This window comes from Physcomitrium patens, chromosome 7, assembly GCF_059467195.1.
Source record: "Physcomitrium patens ecotype Gransden chromosome 7, ASM5946719v1, whole genome shotgun sequence".
NCBI classification, from domain to species: domain Eukaryota; kingdom Viridiplantae; phylum Streptophyta; class Bryopsida; order Funariales; family Funariaceae; genus Physcomitrium; species Physcomitrium patens.
Genome location: NC_143416.1, coordinates 15534515 through 15553873, shown reverse-complemented (window position 1 = coordinate 15553873; position 19359 = coordinate 15534515). Strand labels below are relative to the sequence as shown.

The 19359-nt window shown below is 40.0% G+C and overlaps 3 protein-coding genes across 7 annotated transcripts; 1 reads left to right on the top strand and 2 right to left on the bottom strand.

Moving 5' to 3' along the window:
• Nucleotides 1-986: 986 nt before the first annotated feature.
• LOC112284680 (heat shock cognate 70 kDa protein) lies at nt 987-3735 on the bottom strand. Its single transcript, XM_024524710.3, has 2 exons — nt 3415-3735; nt 987-2935 (listed from the first exon to the last, which is right to left on the bottom strand). Exons 1-2 carry the CDS (start codon nt 3626-3628, stop codon nt 1203-1205), a joined length of 1947 nt encoding a protein of 648 aa, XP_024380478.1. The 5' UTR covers nt 3629-3735; the 3' UTR covers nt 987-1202.
• A 1374-nt stretch (nt 3736-5109) lies between these two features.
• Nucleotides 5110-14952, bottom strand: LOC112284679 (K(+) efflux antiporter 2, chloroplastic). Of its 5 annotated transcripts, none has more exons than XM_024524706.3 (24): nt 14745-14952; nt 13961-14519; nt 13237-13476; nt 12378-13141; nt 11661-11992; nt 11280-11445; nt 11062-11152; nt 10513-10649; nt 10163-10222; nt 9725-9844; nt 9489-9557; nt 9305-9370; nt 9071-9160; nt 8751-8855; nt 8259-8387; nt 7887-8096; nt 7596-7745; nt 7427-7480; nt 7142-7200; nt 6873-6939; nt 6433-6609; nt 6141-6197; nt 5917-5991; nt 5110-5731 (listed from the first exon to the last, which is right to left on the bottom strand). In XM_024524706.3, exons 2-24 carry the CDS (start codon nt 14355-14357, stop codon nt 5588-5590), a joined length of 3759 nt encoding a protein of 1252 aa, XP_024380474.1. In that variant the 5' UTR covers nt 14358-14519; nt 14745-14952; the 3' UTR covers nt 5110-5587. The 5 variants fall into 5 exon arrangements, with proteins under 5 accessions (XP_024380474.1, XP_024380473.1, XP_024380477.1 ...); XM_024524705.3 differs by having other exon boundaries at nt 13237-13479; nt 14745-14947; XM_024524709.3 differs by having other exon boundaries at nt 13973-14519; nt 14745-14905.
• A 3720-nt stretch (nt 14953-18672) lies between these two features.
• Nucleotides 18673-19181, top strand: LOC112284452 (histone H4). The gene has a single exon (XM_024524243.3). It carries the CDS (start codon nt 18805-18807, stop codon nt 19114-19116), a length of 312 nt encoding a protein of 103 aa, XP_024380011.1. The 5' UTR covers nt 18673-18804; the 3' UTR covers nt 19117-19181.
• Nucleotides 19182-19359: the final 178 nt, after the last annotated feature.

The following is a 19359-nucleotide window of genomic DNA, read 5'->3' as shown; positions in this document are numbered from 1 at the left end:
TGTCATCAAAATTAGATGGTCTGAGTTTCATGTGGCTTTTTGTTGCCACAATTGAAAAATACTTTGTATTTAGTTTAGTAGTGTGTGAAGCAATTATAGGTATATGGTGACATCTTTTTTGTAGTTGAATAGTTTAAGATCTTTGATGCCTAAGGAGTTGTATTTTGGTCCTAATTTATTCTTTGCAAAAACATGTTGAATTTTAGTATGGCAAGATTTATAAATACATAAAGCCATCTAAGTTTATTGAAGGCTAACAGTTAGCAATGTTTGTTTCATTAGTTTGATGTATCCCACTTAATTCAAAGTTTGCATAGACATTGGATGATTGTAAGCTTTTTGTTATATCTAAATCAAGGATGTTAGTAAACAAGTAAACCTTTAATATGAAACTGTTGCAAGGTTAGAAGATGTCTTAAATTTTTTTAAAGGTTTATCAAAATTGTTCCAATCTTGCCATACTAAAATTGGAAAGACAGTTTCTCAAAAACTTACAAATAAGAAGAGGTTTGCTTTTCGAAACTGTTACTGTACACATTTGATGTACTGTTTTGACTGTGTTTATGAGGCAATTACTGTAGTCAGGGTGTATGATTACGATTTGTTACCACGATACACACAATGTTTTCTATGCCGACAAAGAGGTTTGCTGCATTGATGTATGGTCACTTTTCTAATAGAATGGAGAAGGTGTTTTGGCTAGTGGCAAGTATGGCTAATAATTATCTGAAAGTGTTGAGTTGGTGCAAGGAAATTCTAGCTAGAAGAAATGCCATTTAGTTGAGGTGATATTTTCAGGCTAGTTAAGCGACGTTTAATATCATTAATATTGAATTTAAAGTGTATTTCTACTATATTGGGGCATTACGTTGTAATGATCATAGTTTATAATTTATTTGGGACTGCTATTTGTGCACACATGTGTGTAACACATCTTTACGTCCGCAGATATACCATCAATTCCATCTCAGGGCTCACTTTACATATTAACGAATCAAGGAGATTTCGGTTCTCATTAACCAATTCAATTATAAATTGTTTCAGGAGAAAAAATGAAATTTGAATCTGGGTCTACACCCGCCTCTCGACAATGAGAGGCGTTCCTGTCTCTTATGCAAGAATTGACCGAAAAAATTGTCAAGTGTACAATCCCACACAGAACCAACTCACAATCAAAAAATTAGGGTATTTGCGTATTCCATTTAGTCGACCTCCTCGATCTTTGGGCCAGCACCGGATGGGGGTGAGTCGCTTCCTCCGTAGGATGGAGGAGCACCCTCACCTCCTGCACCTCCCTGGTACATTCTGGCGATGATGGGGTTGCAGATACCCTCCAATTCCTTCATCTTGTCATCGAACTCGTCGCTCTCTGCCAACTGGTTCTGGTCCAACCACTGGATGGCAGCCTCCACAGCCTCCTCAATCTTCTTCTTGTCGGCGGCATCCAAGTTCGACGCAATCTTCTCGTCCTTGATAGTGTTCCTCATGTTGTAGGCGTAGTTCTCCAGTCCGTTCTTTGCCTCGATCTTCTTCTTGTGGTCCTCGTCTTCAGACTTGTACTTCTCAGCCTCCTGCACCATCTTCTCAATCTCGTCCTTCGACAAACGACCCTTGTCGTTGGTGATGGTGATCTTATTCTTCTGGCCCGTCGTCTTGTCCTCGGCAGACACGTTCAAGATACCGTTGGCATCAATATCGAAGCACACGGTGATCTGGGGCACACCACGCGGGGCAGGGGGAATTCCGGAAAGCTCAAACTTTCCGAGCAAGTTGTTGTCCCTGGTCCGTGCCCTCTCTCCCTCGTACACCTGGATCAACACTCCTGGCTGGTTGTCTGAGTAGGTAGAGAAGACCTGCTCCTTCTTGGTGGGAATAGTCGTGTTCCTGGCAATCAACACCGTCATTACACCTCCTGCCGTCTCGAGTCCCAAGGACAGGGGGGTAACATCCAATAGTAGAAGGTCCTGGACCTTCTCGTTGCCCTCTCCAGACAAAATAGCAGCCTGGACAGCTGCACCGTAGGCCACGGCTTCGTCAGGGTTAATAGACTTGCACAACTCCTTCCCGTTGAAGAAGTCCTGAAGCAGCTGTTGCACCTTGGGAATACGGGTGGACCCTCCAACCAACACAACATCGTGGATGGAAGACTTGTCCATTTTTGCGTCTCTCAAGGACTTCTCCACCGGCTCCATGCACTTCCTGAACATGTCCATGTTCAATTCCTCAAATCGAGCACGGGTGATGGTAGAGTAAAAGTCGACACCCTCGTACAGCGAGTCAATCTCGATAGTGGTTTGAGCAGTCGATGAAAGGGTCCTCTTCGCCCTTTCCGCGGCGGTCCTCAGCCTCCTAAGAGCACGGGGGTTACTGCTGATATCCTTCTTGTACTTCCGCTTGAACTCCTGAACAAAATGGTTCACCATCCGGTTATCGAAGTCCTCCCCTCCCAAGTGAGTATCTCCGGCAGTAGCCTTAACCTCGAAGATACCTTCCTCAATGGTCAGAATAGACACATCGAAGGTACCGCCCCCTAGGTCGAAGATAAGGACGTTCTTCTCACCTACAGAGGTAGCCTTCTTGTCCAAACCGTAGGCGATGGCAGCAGCGGTTGGTTCGTTGATAATACGCAACACGTTCAAACCGGCAATCACCCCGGCATCCTTGGTTGCCTGTCTTTGCGAATCATTAAAGTAAGCAGGGACAGTCACCACTGCGTTCTTCACAGTCGAACCAAGGTAAGCCTCAGCGATTTCTTTCATCTTAATGAGCACCATGGAGGACACCTCCTCAGCGGCGAATGTCTTCTCCTCACCCTTGTACATCACGCTGATCATGGGCTTTTCTCCCGGTCCTGGGGTGATCTTGAAAGGCCATAGCTTCATGTCACTCTGGACTGAGGCATCGCTAAAACGCCTTCCAATGAGCCTCTTCGCATCTGCAAAGATATCAATATGTTAGCGTATGGTTAAATCTATGAATAAAATCATCACGCTAAATCTCATACCCACGTGCACACTACCTACTGGTTTCGGAGGACGAACAGCTCCACATATACAAAATCTACGTCACTTCCAACAGGATAAAATGCCGACATTTCGTGCGACGTATGGTAGCCACATCACCCGCGGAGCTAAAGTGAGCGTGAATATTCATTTCATGCAACATTCTAATTTTTTGACCTTGAGAAGCTTAGAACGAAAAAAACTAAGACCATGTTCGGCCAGATCTAAACATCTGTCAACCCGAGAACGCTAACCTCTGAACCATGCAACACTGACGCAAGTCATGACTCGCGGGCAAACTCACAAGTCCCCATCTTGAAAACAGTCAGCTCTAGACAATTGATACTTCAAAAAAAACAAAAAAAAAAAAAAAAAAAAAAAAAGGGGGGGGGGAGAGCGGCAAGCCACTTACCGAATACAGTGTTGGTGGGGTTCATGGCCACTTGGTTCTTGGCGGCGTCACCAATGAGACGCTCCGTGTCGGTGAAGGCAACATAACTGGGCGTGGTCCTGTTACCCTGGTCATTTGCGATAATCTCCACACGATCGTGCTGCCACACACCCACGCAGCTGTACGTGGTGCCAAGATCGATACCGATGGCAGGACCCTCACCCTTGCCGGCCATGGCTGCTGCGCTTGCTTCTACGCCCTCTGCTCCAACAAATAAGATCTGACAAGAAAGAAGGCTCTACTCCGCAAAGTCACGTAACTAGTGGTGCCTCGGATGCGGACCACAAAATGGATGATAATAAAGTGCTGAAGGGCACTAAGTATCAACGGTGAGGAAGGCAGAGGAAGGTCGGGGAAGCTTTCAGAAGGTCTAGGAAGCTTCTTCCTAAAAAACCCTAACCCTAATCTTCGGATCGGTTGCCGCATTTCCCCCAAGTCTGCAGACTTAAGCACGTTATGGTCGGCCGCTTGATCTGTTTGAAGTCTGCGGCTTGAAATGCTTGAAGTCTGCAGCTTCAAGTAGTTTGAAGTCTGCCATATAAAGTTTTCGAAGACTTATTGAAGCCCAGTCCCCATTCTGGACGAAATCTCGCGACGATCGTTGACGGGATCGGCTGAACTTCGTTACTGGACTGTTTCTCGGACCTGGTCAGTTCAGTTTTGCGCTGGCACCGTCCGAATATAAATCCTGAGGTTGGAGTAATATGAAATTAAATTATTTAATTGGGGACCCATCGAATTAAAAAATACGTATAAAATTCTGGAAAAAGTTGTTGGTAAAAGCGCATGTGTGTGTTTGTGTGTGGGTATGTACATATAATCATAAAAAAATGCCTTTCTCCACTTGCATATTAACATAGGGCCAAATTGTGAGACACCATCTCAACATACAAAACATTTGCATTTTTTACACTAACTTCACGACTTTGATAATAGATACTCGTGATATTCAAACAAAACAGTTAATATTATTTTGCTGGTATTGTGTTATTATTTTCATAGATTCGATTCTCTAAAACTGGTGTGTGCTAGAAATATGTTTTTTAAGATATCAATTGAAGAATTATCCTTTGCATATCTATTGATAGTCCGCTGTTAAGTATCACATAGTATGTTCATAATGATCGTAGTAAAAAGTAAAAAATACAATCATAAATGCATCTATTAAATTGACATTTACATCATTTTAAAAAAAACAAAATCCCTCACAAAATATGTTTTCTATGTAATAATATTGTAATTGTTGTGTTTTTTTTATGTTTTTTATTATCTTAAGTTACACAACTCCAAAAAAAAGTGCTTTTAAATGATGTTTGCCATTCACAAAGACTTTTGACTAGTCAATGTCGAAGTAATACATGAAACTGTAAGATTAAGAACAGAAATTAACACTCTCAATCTTGTCAACTATTCTCATTCTTGCCATTCTCTGATATTCTAAATTGCTAGGACTACATTTTTTTAACGTATGCTCACTTCTTTAACATAGATGAGGTTGGGATTATATATATTCAGAGCCATCAACCAGATGAGAACATTAAAGTTGAGCAAAACGTCTCATCTATATATTTTCAAGCATAATACATGTCTGGAATAGGCACACAAACCAGGATACGATTTAAAGCATTAGACAGCAGGACATCAGAAAGAGTGGAGTATGGAACAGTAATCTTTACAAAACGCATGATTTAATTTGACAAACCCAATTTTGATCTGTCCTTCTCTGACCAACACGTTACACAGATGCACATAGCATCATGCTATCTTAGAGAATTGTACAATGCCAGCAGTTTTTGAAGTCAATTAGTACTAGTTTTCTCTAAATGATTCTTTCAAAGATCTACACATCTACGAAATGTAAGAAGCTGCATTCACATGCTTGTGTATGCTGTGATACTTTAGTTGCAATTGAGCATTGCTCTAGAATATTCCGATGGGCTGTCTCTACAAACCCATATAAACTAATCCTGTTAAGTCTCTTCCATAAAAAGAAAGAAAGGGGACAAATTTGAGAGTCTGTAGGAAAAAGTAGGAAATATGTTCAACATTTGACTACTTGGCCGTTCGTCCATACGCCCATCTACCTCTGAATCTCGAGAGAGCATTGATATGTCCCCAAGTTGGTTGATAGCAATCAGGGAACAGCTACAATGCCTGGCGGTGCGCTGTAATTTCCATCATCAACTTCTTTGGAGAGGAGCTCCGTCGGAATTAACTTAGGTTTCGTTTTGCTGCGAGTTGTGCCGTATCCGAGTGAACTCCCACTTGCCTCCGACAGCTTCACATGATTAAATAATTAACATAGGTGAATTTTTGTCGAAAAATTATGGTGATTCAAAATTTAAAATATGAGTAAATGTAGAGGAACGTCCCTAATCTAGTGGCTCTTTTTAGGGTGCTTGAAGATAAGGTACAACTGCCAAAATCCTTGTACGGAATTTTCATGAAAGTGTCGAGGAGTACCTCTGTGAGTTCTGAGAGATGATTGGTTCGGAACTGGTCAATTGCCGCAGCGATCTCTGATGCTGGTAATTTAGCCTTTGACAAAATAAACAATCGAAAACAAGAAGGTAAGGATCGAAAGACCGAAATTCACAAGACTACTAACTCTCAAGCACTAATAATTCAAACAAACAATGACCTAAATACATTCACAACAATTCCGGTCAAATAAAAAAAGCCCGAACCTGAGCAAGAATAGCAGCTGCTAACTGCAAACTAGGCTCCAATGTCTCTGGCACGACCTGGAATCATAACAAAGCAATAGTCAAATGAAACTGGCTCACGCATTTCTAAAAGTGCCACACAAAGTAATACAAAGATGAAAACATTCGCCAAGCAAGACTCGCGTTCAGAATAAGTATCCATCAGACTCAACCACCTATAGTGCTCCACTGTTCACACCTCTAATTCTTGCAATCATATGCAACACATAATGATACTTTAACTAGACCAAAACCCTTCGGAGCCAGAACATACCGCAGTTGCTCCAGCCTTCTCCAAACTCATTCCATGATCCACATCATGAGCACGCACAAACGTCTTCACATGAGGATAGTACTTGCTTAAAGCCCACACCGTTCGGTAGTTCGCTCCAGGTGTGTCTAATGCTATGACAGCTGCAGATGCCCGTTCTGCTCCAACTTTATGCAATATCTGTAGCCAGTTCACCCATGATTAATTTTCTGATCTTCTAGTGTTCTCAAATGTTAGCAATAGATGTAATAGAGTGGCAAGTAGGCTATCTTAAACATAAAAGAACGTTGGACTTTACCATTTCAATATCTGCCTGCCTAAGATCACACGCAGCATCAGCATATGTGGCACAAAGGCGAGGAAAAAACTTTGACATTGAGATGATCAATACCTAAGCAGTCAATGCTAAAAATAATACAAGGATATAAGAGGTGAGGATGCACCTCTCGGCTTCCTGCGTCTCCGAAAAAGACAGGCAAATCCAGTGCTCGTCCCATACTAACACGCTCACTGTCAAATTTAGATCATCTTAATTGTGAGCGTTTCTTTTTCGAAAGAAGCACGATTATATGGGAAACAAGAACCTCGCCAAAGACAACCAGCTTATTCATTCTGCGATAACTAGTGTTGTTAAAATCATAAACAACAAAATAATATAGAAGTGATAAACATGGTCACGGTAGAAACTTTATCTAATCAATGTGACACTCACCTTCGCACATCAAGTGCTACAAATGGTATCAACCTCTCAGCCAATAATTGTGCAATAATCTGTCCAGAATAGCATATCCAAAATCAGTTTCTCGTCTTCAAACCAAAAATTACAGCATTCTTAACCTAAAACCATTACAAACTGCTCTCTAATCACAATGAATCCTCTTAACGTTTTCAGCGTGAAGGCAAACCATTTTCAGTGTTCAAATATACACTACCGCATAATACAGAACAACGAGTAGTCAAGGATTGAGTTGCAAATAGTTTTAAAGAAAACACATACCTGTCCTACTCTTCCAAATCCACAGATAATCATGTGATTTTGGAGATCGTCGGTCTGCATGCAGAATAATTAATTTGCATCAGATGTATGGTTAATGTTATTCCCTGATCCGCCAATTCAAGGACAGCATGAAATGAAGTTTAGTCTCTACAAATTGCTAAGAAAGTACCTCGCTTTCCACAGGTAGTAGACTTCGAACGTCTTGTTGATCAAAGCGACTTGCAACGAGCTGACCTCCAGCAGCAAGCCACGGGGTAATAGCCATTGACAGGCCCGTCACTAAGAACAGTAAAGATGACATTTCGGCAGACATGATCCCCTGTGTATGTGTGAACATCACCCAACATGAGAACAAATCTAAAGCAACATGGTTCTTTGTTTGAAGACTGTGCAGCTATTTTTAATCCCCGAAAGTTATGTTAACAAGATTCATTGTTTTTAAATCAGATTTAGCGCTTGCCTGATTCACCGCTTCACCAAAAGCGACAAACGCAAATTCTCCACCAGGAGCCAGGAAGAGCCCGGCACGTACAGCAGCAACAGTTGAAAGGCCAAAGCATCGACCCAAACCAGTCACGATCAAAGTTTTCCCAACAATTAACAAAGTAAGTGCACCCATAATCATAGGAAATTTGGCCACCAATAACTTTGGGTCTATGGACATGCCCACCTGCGCAAAGACACCCACATTTACTAGCTCAAAGAGGTGCTAAAATCATGCTACGAGCAAATCTTTGGATCAAAGATACGAGGGTGCGTACTAAATCAACAATACATGAAGTCTTCTCAGCTATTTGAGAACTCTTCTAGTATCACACGGTAAGAAACTTACCGTCATAAAGAACAGGCCGAGTAACAATCCTCGATATGGGGCAATATCTGACTCAACTTGCAGAGCAAATTCAGTTTCAGCTAGCAACAAGCCTGCTAGAAAGGCTCCAAGTGCCATTGACAAGCCAGCCTGTTCCAAAAAACCCCATTAGATTCAAGCAGAATCAACTTGCAGCAAACTTAGCACAGTAAGTCCAGATATTGCACTCAACAGGCATTTAGATGCTGATGTACAAAACTGAATGCTCTAAGCACAGAGCATTGCAGCACAAAGACTTTCAATAAATCATTTTTCTAAGTCTAGGACTCAGGGACAGGACGAAATTTTGAGTGACAGTACGAGTAAAGTGACTTTTTGAAGTAAATTCGATAAAACCGCCTCTCAATTATGTCCAATTCCTGAGTGCTAGAAATGCAAATGTGATCTATTGCATTTACATAGAAGTCACGTTCGCAAATTTGATGAGAAGAACAGTAGGGAACAATTACATACCCGTGCCGTTAAGAAACTTGTACCAAGAACCACCAAAAGTGTGTTTGCTGCAAATATTTCTGCATTGTGATTATCTGCCATGCGCTTATATACAGGTCGTAAAAGCTGTACATAGACATACAAAAATCATTTAAATATTAAGTTTGTCAAAACTGAGCAACCACAATATGATTATCGACTCCATAATTAATGCACAGTAGTAAAGAAACATCCAAACAGGTTATATCTAACTAGAATTCTTTTACGTCCTTTTCCAGCCAAATAGCTGAATAAACCAAATAGATGCGTGGAGCTGGAATGGGGGCAAGCAATTTACGAACCAGTCGACCTCCAGCTATGATAACAGTTATTGCAGCAACAGCCTTGACAGCTGCCAATCCCAAAGCCTCAGCAATAGCTTGAAATCCCACCTAAAAAGCCCAACAAGAAAACAAATAACGCAACTTTTAAATCTGACTTACTGTAAGATCTCAAAGTGAATTACCAAAATGAAGCACCTCATGTCAAACATAAAAACATGTTCCTGACTAAAATCTCAGAGTTGGCGAACCTACCCCTCCTTTCGACGAATTAGGAGACAAAAGGGGAATTAAAATAAGCAACACCACTACTGCCAAATCCTGCACGCCCACGATGCACTACAATGTCAAGTTCCATACCACACAAAAATAGACTTGTACAAGCATCGGTAATTACAAACCTAGTCTGAATTACTGAATTTAGTATTTCTCGACTGACCTGAAACAGTAACACAGAGAAGGTAGCCCGGCCGTGTCTAGATGTGCTCTCACCGCGTTCTTGCAATACCTGTACATTGATATATCTCTTAATAACAATATCATACAACCTTCGCATCATACTTCTCCACGGCATACGTCACTGTTTCCAGTAAAATTGAACCAAAATCAATTACAGCTACAACTTTTCTTATGAAATAGTAAGCGCCATCGCAAGTAAATTGAAAAGTAACAGACCTGAAGGACTACAGCTGTTGAAGAAAGAGCAAGCCCATTTCCAATAACAATTGCGGCAGGACCGGATGCTCCAGACACTAGAAATGTGAAGTAGCCAACGGCCACAGCAGTTGCCAATACCTAAATCACCAGAAACGGAAGTAAATCTAAAGTAACCTTAAACATATCAGCAATAGAGGTGGAAAAGCTGAATCTGATGAACTAATAATAATCAATTCCACTTCAAAATTGGACATGTCATTTCTTGCGCTGAATCAAGATCGAGGATATTCCAAGTAGTTATTACTTCCCTATACAACCCTAGTTGGACGCCAAATGTGCCAGTACAATGAGAGTTTCAGTGGCAATTCAAGTTGCTTATGTATACACCACAAAACACGCACCATTTGCATTGCCGAGGAAAAATAAATATAACCTATATTTTAAACAGAGAGATACCTGAGCTGAGCCAAATCCAAATACATACTTCTTCATGGAGCTCAGTCTCTCCACCGACAACTGCAAAAATACAACCGATCGAACAGAGGTCAATCCCCTTATTGTGGTATCATAAAAAAATTGGAAACATAAAACAAAAAAGACTTGCAAAGCAATCAGAAGAAAAATGGACTGAATCCTGCAAGCTCTGCAACCTTGACACGATTTTGAGTTTTCAACTTAATACCAAATATAGGTACTTGTGATAAAAGTTACGTTGGTAAAGACTACAATATTAGTTGCAATCGGAATGTAGAATATGCTGATAAAATCACAATGGGTAGATGATAACCCAACAAAATTCTACATACCTCAAGACCAATATTGAATAGCAAGAATACAACTCCAAATTCACCAATGGCCTTCGTCCCATGGACATTCTGAATGATTGAAAGCGCATATGGCCCAATCAACACACCAGCAGCGAGATATCCTAGAACGGGACTACCTGTTTAGACAGAAGGAAATAAGTTAAAAGACAGAAAGCTGACTGGTGCCAAATGTAATTACCCCCGTTTGAGAGCTATTCACCAAAAAACAGAGTCGGTAATATCTTACTAGTAAAAAAATTAAAAAGATAAATAGGGCACCTGGCACTAACCACTGGCATTTCCTCTAAGTCAGAGAAGATATAAAATCGAACGGTTAGTCCCATTCAGAACCACAAAACTCGTAAACCTCATTCAAATAATTTTCTAAAGCACAGCTAACATACAAAAATAAGAAGAATAATCAAACAATAAAGAGAGTTTGTGAGTGTGCGCTCTCATATATGCAGGATATCCTCATACATGACGCAGCCTATATACCTCAATGGAGACGCATACATGTCAATTATGAAATTTGGAAGAATAAATTACCTCCTGGAATCTTTTGAACAAGGGGAACAAAGACGACACTAGCCAAGAGCAGCCAGAGGACATCGAATAGTGATGTTTCTTCCTCATTTAGCTGCAATAACAATTTGCAACGAATATAAGGCATATAAAGATAAAGGTCGGCGTTTCAGGGGTAGACGCAGTAGTTCAGAACCGAATAATCACAGGATGAAGCAGAAAACTAGAATTAAACAACTCACCTCCTGACGTGGAAGCTTTTCTATCAACTTCTTCACGCGTTTTGGTATCTTTTTAATCTCTTTGATCAGTGGCCTCCCTTTCTGCTGAACCTCTATGCTGGTTGTAGAGGGCGGAGTCTCAAGTAGTAGAGCCCGCTTCTCCATGCGATTGTTTAGGTAAGCTCCACTACAAAACACAAAAAGAATGTTAAAGAAGTCTTCGTGACTGAACTATAAACGGACAATACCGCTAAAGCTCATCATACGAATTTCTATCCAAGAATGAACAGCTTCATATCTTGGCAATCAGTCCATACTTTTAAAGTTCTACAGTCTCAAAAGTTTGATTTATCAAGTAATGGGAAGCAAAAAATAATTCCAGCTAAATAAGTATCTCATTACCCAGCAAGCAGTAACGCAGCGGCAACCCCCACTTTGCCAAGATGTGCCCGAGCTGCAGTTGCAAACTCTGAAAAAACTGTACTAGGTGTAAACTCTCCTTCATCGTCGGTTGAAAAATATGAAGCGGGAAAAAATCTTGAAGATTTCTTAGTTGAGGATTTGGGCTCCGGCTTCTTAGCTTTTTCAGCTTCTCTGGGAGGTTCCACTTCGTTCCTAGTGCCCAAATCACCGTCACTTTGTTTAGCTTGCTTTTCCGACGGGGTTGTAGATTCCACCACATTCAAAGAGCTACTAAAGCTTGCCCGCCCATGAAGAACCAAGATGTCTTCGAGCTGTTACAAACAGATGCGGAGGTGCTGATTCAGCGCATAAATTATGACAATAGAAAAGCTGATAAACTGAGGGCTGAAAATCAAGCCAAAAAGAGCTATATACTTTTTAGATAGACACTAAATTTGATCACTTGCTGCAGTCATTGTCCAGGCATCATTGTGCTGGTAGGACAACAACTCGGATGCAGGGCAAATCCAGTGTTCCAGAAGGATGCACCCCGCTGTGCAGATACCCAGGTATCCAATGTATCGTCATTACCCAACGGAAGAGATCCAAGCGACTACATTGGACATAGCGGAAAAAAGAAAAAAGAAAACAAAACAAAACAAAACAAAAATAAAATAAAAATAAATAAAAAATAAAAAAAGCAAAAAATGTGACTACCTTCTCCTCCACTTCAGCTTCAATTCTATCCTGTTTTCCATCATCTTCCTGTTTCAATTCGGTTTCTAGCAAAAGCACTTCAGCTGTTTTCGCGACTTGCAAAGAAAGCTTTTCTGCAATATCCACAGCCGCGAGAGCAGACGCAGCCTGGACAGCATCCTTCTTTGATCCCTCGGCCTTTTGAAGTGCAATCTCACCGTCACTAACTCTTTGAGTTGCTTCAACCTCCATAGCAACAGATTCTTCTGCGAGCGACATAGCTATGGCAACTTCTGAATCAGCCGCAGCTGCGGCAATTCGTGCATTTTCAAACGTCTCGCTCAATAGTGCTGCCTTCTCCAGAATCTCCATTTTCAAAAACTGAGTTTGAGACAGTTCTTCTTCACATTTTGAATATTCAGCTTCTTTTTCTTTAAGTGCTGCAAATGCAGCTTCAATCTCTTTCTCGCACTGCAATATCGTAGCATCTATCTGATCATTGCTAGTGATCCCCTTCTCCTGCACCTCTACGGTTTCAAGAGCAGCTTCAGCATTAACATCTCTCACTTCAACATCTACCTTGTCTTCAGTTGCGATGTCCAGATTCCCTTCAAGCTTGCCCTCTTCTGTGCCAAATGATCTTTGCAGACTAACCTGAACCGCATCTGCAGAAGTCTCTCCGCTTCTAGCTATCGACTGTGCAGTTTTCAAAGCCATTTCAGCCCGTTCTACCCGCTTCTGTGCAGCTTCGTATGCAGCTCTCGAAGACGCTAGCGCCACTTCACCTGTAACAAATTTCTATGTTATTAAATTTAGATCACTCAATATTGTCAGACTAACATACCACGCCATGGGTCTGTTTCATAAGGTTTGAGCGCACCGTCAGATTCTCGCTGAAGGATGTTCTCAACCTCCGCCTTGGCGTCATTAGCAGCCCTCTCTGCTTCCACTGCCTCCTCTTGCAGTGTCATGGCCTTTTCAGCCACCTTCAGCGCTTTCTCTGCCAACCTCTCAGAATTCCTCCTCGCCATTTCAAGGTCCTCTTGAGCCAGTCTCAAAAGTTCCTTCAATATGGCGGCAGGAGACTCGCGCTCCATATTGCACATGTCTTGATCTTCAGCTGCTATAACATTACATTAATTTGAGCGAGGAGGTAAAAATACATTCCACACCTAAAATTACACACCGGTTATAGAAAAGGAACATTTTTTTTCATTACCAATCGTTGAAGTCGGCTGTGTAAAGCTGTAATTTTAACCCCAATCACCTGACACTGTATGAAAGTACGAATCGAAATACCTCAATCTCCTGAACATATAAGTACAATCGTAGGACGACTTGATCGAGCTACTAATACGAGCTAAGAAGAATGTGGACCTCAGCGATTCGAACTCACGCTAAGGGATACAAGGATATGCTGCGAGTTAGACTTGCAAATCGAAAACGAACACATATGAGTCCATGGGACGTTGAAAAGGTGAATTGCACTGTTTCATACACGTCAAGGTGCCGTATTCAAGATTCTTCTGATGTAGGAATCGACCTAATTCTTGGTATTCGGTATAAATGCAGTTCGTACAATCAAGCTGAAGTCAAGGTTTTACCCGGAGATTGACCTGCATCAGCAACATCAGAGGCAATCGGCGAGCTATTGCTGTCACCATCTGAGGTCCTCGACTTCCCTGAAACATCTTCCAACCCCTGACCCCCATCCGTCTCACACTGCACGACTACTCTCCGCCTTCCATTTTTGTTTCCACCACATTGCACTCTCTTCTGCTTCCCAACGGCAGCTAACCTGCTTTGACCTGTCGAACATACTCCAATCGCATCACAAACTAGCGGAGAATGGCTCTTCCTCAAGCTCCAGCACGGAGTAACCACATTTGATGACAAGCCCGCAATTTCTTTTTTGCTCGCAAGAGATGGCAGCACTGGCGACTGCAGGGACGAGAATCGGGGAAGCAAGGACCGACGGTCCAACATCCTTGGACATATCATCTTCAACTCCTTCTATCCTCACAATGCAACTATGGTAACCGCGCCAACATCAACCGATTCTGGCCACAAATGCTTGCTCCTCCGACTTGAATTCCCTGCCCTTCGCCCCACTCAATTCTCATGCGATCAAGCCACCACAATCCCCGAATCGCTCCATTCACACTACAAAACCACATCATCACACTGAAACCTCAAAATTCGCAAAACAAATTGTGAGTAAATCGCCACGAAACTCCCATAAAACATCTTGAACCCAAAACCCCAGTTGCAATTCAACGATCCATCAACCCATCTCCACCCTTATATTTGCATCCCAAACCCCAAACCACCAAGAAAACACCTTAAAATCCTGCACATAACTTCTGCAGCGGCAGAAAGCCAACATACCCAACTAAACTCGCTCCACCGGACGCTACAGCAGACGAACACAGCCACCCCAGAGTTTGAAATGACGAGAGAAAGACAGAGAGAGAGAGAGACAAGGCGATGGACCAGACGCCAGCGTACACCGAATCGCGGTGTCAACGCCGGGAAGGGACGCAGCGATGGCAATGCAAATGGCGTTTAGCCATAAAACTGGCTGGACTTCCCAGCGTTGGCGATGTCCAACGGGTGGACCCCCAGTCCTTGTGTATCAATCAAATAAATGCCCCAATCCTCCATCGCCACGTCAAAATTTGCCACCATCGAAGTAACACCAATTTAGTTATCGAACGTTTAGTTCTCCTTAAGGCTCCCGTGCCTTTTTAAGTGATGAAAACCATTGAGTTATCGGCGAACATTCCTCTACGAATCCCACCCTTGTGTGTCTTAAATCATTCCCCCCATCCTGACTCATTCTCTGCAAACCATCCACTCCACTGGCTGCAGAAACTGAGTTCGTTCATGTCTGTGACGAAGACATCAATCCAGAGGAAAAAGGCTGTTGCCCCTTCGGATGAATGAGACGGAGTCAGAGCATATCCCCTGCAGGATGCGAAACTGTTCAATTGCGGCACTGGTAACCAAACCAACTAGAGATTCTCCGACGCACAGTCTACCAACGAACAACAGATATTTGCAACCCCTAAACTCAAGGATCTCGCCGCTCTCTGTTGCTGTCCTCTTAACGCCACTAACTCTATCACGAAGCCCAAATACGAAGAAGAGCTGTGTCCACTGTGCGTTTTGGCACACATGTTAGAAGAAGCCATTCGACTGTGCGAGCATTGACGTCGAAGCTTTCCTGTGTTCCAAGCTCACAAGCATTCGTGTTGCGAATCCGTGTAAAGCTTCATAAACTGGCTCGAAGTGCTTAAGCCACCATGACTTACAACAGAAGTGGAGAAAGCATCCATTCTCCAAGGTAGCTTCTCATACCCGGGATACCCGGATATAACTAAGGGTATCCACAATACCGGGTATCGGTTTCAGTCGTAGGATATCAATTAAGTTGGGGGTGTCGATGGCCGATACCCGTTCAGTGGATCCTCGAACAAAGTGAAAATGGTTTTTCATGTCAGAATGTATAATCTTTATTTATTGTTATTATTTTAATGTTGTGTATGGCATGTGAATTCGCCTGAGAAAATGGAGTGGAATCAGAATTTTATTTTAGAAATTCCGAAGTATTTTTCTAATATTTTTAGTAATAATGTTATATAACATTAGTGGGGTCATCACTTTATAATTTATTTGTTTTTTCAAATTTTTCATAGTTTTGTTATACATTTAAAAAATTAAAACTTGATTAATAATAATAGAAACCATTAAGTTTACAAAGAGAGTTTATCATATTCAACTATTAAAAAATAAATTTATTATTTCCATTTTAATTTAATACATAGTAACAAAAACATGTAAAGGAATGTAATGCTGAATTAAATCATTTAAAATATAAAATAAAAACACGTAATTTATATCAGAAAAATAAATATGAAATGCAATTGCACAAGTCTTATGGTTCTTTTATTTTCTTTTCTTTATTGTATAATTTAAAAATAATATTTCATATTCTTGAGTAAATACTAATGATTTTATTATTTCACCAAAAAATTTGAAAAAGTTTAAATTTTTCCTTTTCATTTTTACTTTGAGCATCATAATTATTATAAAAACATTGTGACATTATAAATTGTTGAATAAAGTTTGGAGAAATATTCCCTTGTTCCCTTGTTTAATGTTTCTATTTTCCCATGTTCAGCAAATAAGAAGGCTTCTTTGCCTCTTTGTATTATATTCTGAAGCTCATATATATATAAAGAAAAAAAACACAGTATATATTTTTATACCATTATTGTAGACTTTATTCAAAATTTAGATTAAATTCAATGAATTATTTTTATTGCTGATTAAAAAATATCAGATTATGTTTTTTTAAAATATTTGGTTACTGAAAAAGTAGTCTAACAGTAGAAATAAAATACCAAAGAGTGATAATCCTCAAATTCATCAACTCATTGAATATTTTTCTTCACAACTGTAACTTATCCTATTCATTTGCACAAAGTAGCAGATAGCAACTAATGAAAACTTCCTTTCGCATGATAGCAATACAGCACCTTCGTTATTAAAAGTTCCCAAAAATTTGAACCATGGCTATTTTTCATTGTGCATGGACAATCCAAACATTATTATTTAATTTTGACAAACAAACAAATACCACTATATACACTGGAAAACAACTCCATATCTTTATGGATATTTTAAAGTTTAATCTGAACTTAATTTCATGAAAGCCAATATGTGTTCACTCAGTAAAAGTTTTCTAGAAAGTATTTCACTTTTCAGTAAACTTGACGTAATTTTAAAGAATTTATTTTCTTCAATAGATGTATAATTTTTACAATAGTATTGGATTCATGAGTTTATGAAGAACTCCTAAAGAATAAAATGGATAATTATGATACTGATTGCCAGTTTTTAAGTATAACGCAGTTTTAATGACGAAATTTATACAGTTGTTGAAGTTGCCCAAAAAGTATTTGATGAATAAAACGTATTTAATACTGTTGAATGAACAAAATTATATTTGGATTTTATCTTCATCTGTAAGTTTGTAAATTTTACATGTGACGTTTGTTAAATTTTAAAAAATATATTATTGCTGTTTTCCGTTATAATTATTTTATTATGATTTGCTAATACTTTGTATTCAACTAATCATGTTATGTCATGTAATACACTTTGTAGAATTTTCTTTGTTGCTCTTGCAGCATTTAATTTTTTCATAGCAATCAATGTGACTATTTTCAAAAGCTTCATGTTTTTACAATCAAAGAATTTGAGTTGTACATTAGTAAATTCCATATACATATACAAATTCCATATACATATATAATAAGGTGATTTTTTTAAAAAGCCGTTAAATATTCTAACATAATGTTAAGATGTAGTATTGTGATTTGAATTTACTTATTTATTTTACATTTTTAAGTTATAAGTTTTTTATTTTATTTTATTTTATTTTCATATCAAGTATTGAAAAAAGTCATTCTTTTTTGCTAAAGTATTAAATAAATTTTGAGTCTCAATAAAGTGTATTATGAAGTCAATTGGATGATTTTTCATATAAAAACTTTCCTTTTTGTATTTGATGTTTGAGTAAGAACATGTTTATTGTAACAAGACACATTGTTGATGTTAATGCAAACAATATGTAAATGAATAAATACATAGAGTGATGCTAATGCCACCACAGTTTATTCTTAAAATTAAAATTCATTCTTATATAATTTAAAAAACTTATTATAAACATGATTAGAATGTTTTTATTTAAAAAAAATAAAAAAGTTGAATGGGTTTCAGGAGCAAAAACTGTGGTGGCATTGGCAATACCCTTTAAACATACATACTCATATAAAATAAAACAATAACAGCACAAATTATATACTTGTTTTGTGAGTATAACTTTTGTGTGTAAAGTTGAAGTTCTCAATCAACAATTTATTTGTTTAGTGAACAAATTACTGGTAATCTTTGACATGTATCATTTGTTCTTCTTAATTATCTTTAATCTTTCTATATTATTGAATTTTCCGTAGTATTTCCCATTCCAATGGTAAGCTATAGTTATGAACTGCTCAGCAACCACAAAAACCCACAAAAACATGGATTCGGCACCAAGCTTTTTTTTTTTTTTTTTTTTACTTTTCATGAAATCTTCATTTTGTATCCTCCATGACGAATCTACCAATACTAAGAAATGGATGAAAAAACGATGAATGTCGCGCTCATCCTTTGCATCCACAATTCGAATGTCCCGCCCAAAGGCTTGGCGGGATTTTCAAAGTTTTGGCGCGAGGGCTAGGGTTTGAATGCGTCGCAGCTGCTTCTTATATATATCGTGTCTACATCTCTGCTTCTTTCATTCGAGTTAACGTTCGTGTTGTGGTAGTTCCACTTTTGACATCTCAGATTTTTGCTCATTGCATTTGCTGTTTCCATAGTAGTGTTTCTGTCGTGAGCCATGTCGGGACGCGGCAAAGGAGGAAAGGGGTTGGGCAAAGGTGGCGCTAAGCGTCACAGGAAGGTTTTGCGTGACAACATCCAGGGTATCACGAAGCCGGCGATCAGGCGATTGGCCCGAAGGGGCGGTGTCAAGCGTATCAGTGGTCTGATATACGAGGAAACCCGTGGCGTGCTCAAGATCTTTTTGGAGAATGTCATTAGGGATGCTGTTACTTACACTGAGCACGCGAGGCGCAAGACTGTTACTGCTATGGACGTAGTGTACGCCCTGAAGAGGCAGGGAAGGACCTTGTACGGTTTCGGAGGCTAGGCTGTGTTCTTCCTGTTGTCTCCACTTCAACTACTGGTGTTACTTAACACCACAATTTTTTTGAATTGTTATCAAATCTGCTACTGTGTGGTCCGTCAGTGATCTGGCTTTTGATCCTTTTGTTTGTATTTTGTGCTGCCGTTTCGTCCTTGTTGCTCATTCCGTATGTTCGACGGTTGTGTACGTGTTCTCTTTTGATATTTCCACGCGCCGTCCTTTTTCTAGATCTCGATGCACTTGGGG

Bases quoted from the DNA above. Each gene is read 5' to 3' on its own strand.
- LOC112284680 (XM_024524710.3), bottom strand. From the start codon at position 3,628: ATGGCCGGCAAGGGTGAGGGTCCTGCCATCGGTATCGATCTTGGCACC. The intron at 2,936-3,414 runs GTAAGTGGCTTG...ATATCTTTGCAG, and splicing joins CCCCACCAACACTGTATTCG to ATGCGAAGAGGCTCATTGGA.
- LOC112284679 (XM_024524705.3), bottom strand. From the start codon at position 14,357: ATGATATGTCCAAGGATGTTGGACCGTCGGTCCTTGCTTCCCCGATTC. The intron at 8,097-8,258 runs GTAAGTTTCTTA...GTCTTTGCGCAG, and splicing joins TCGGCCTGTTCTTTATGACG to GTGGGCATGTCCATAGACCC. The intron at 5,992-6,140 runs GTTCGGGCTTTT...ATTTTGTCAAAG, and splicing joins CAGCTGCTATTCTTGCTCAG to GCTAAATTACCAGCATCAGA.
- LOC112284452 (XM_024524243.3), top strand. From the start codon at position 18,805: ATGTCGGGACGCGGCAAAGGAGGAAAGGGGTTGGGCAAAGGTGGCGCT.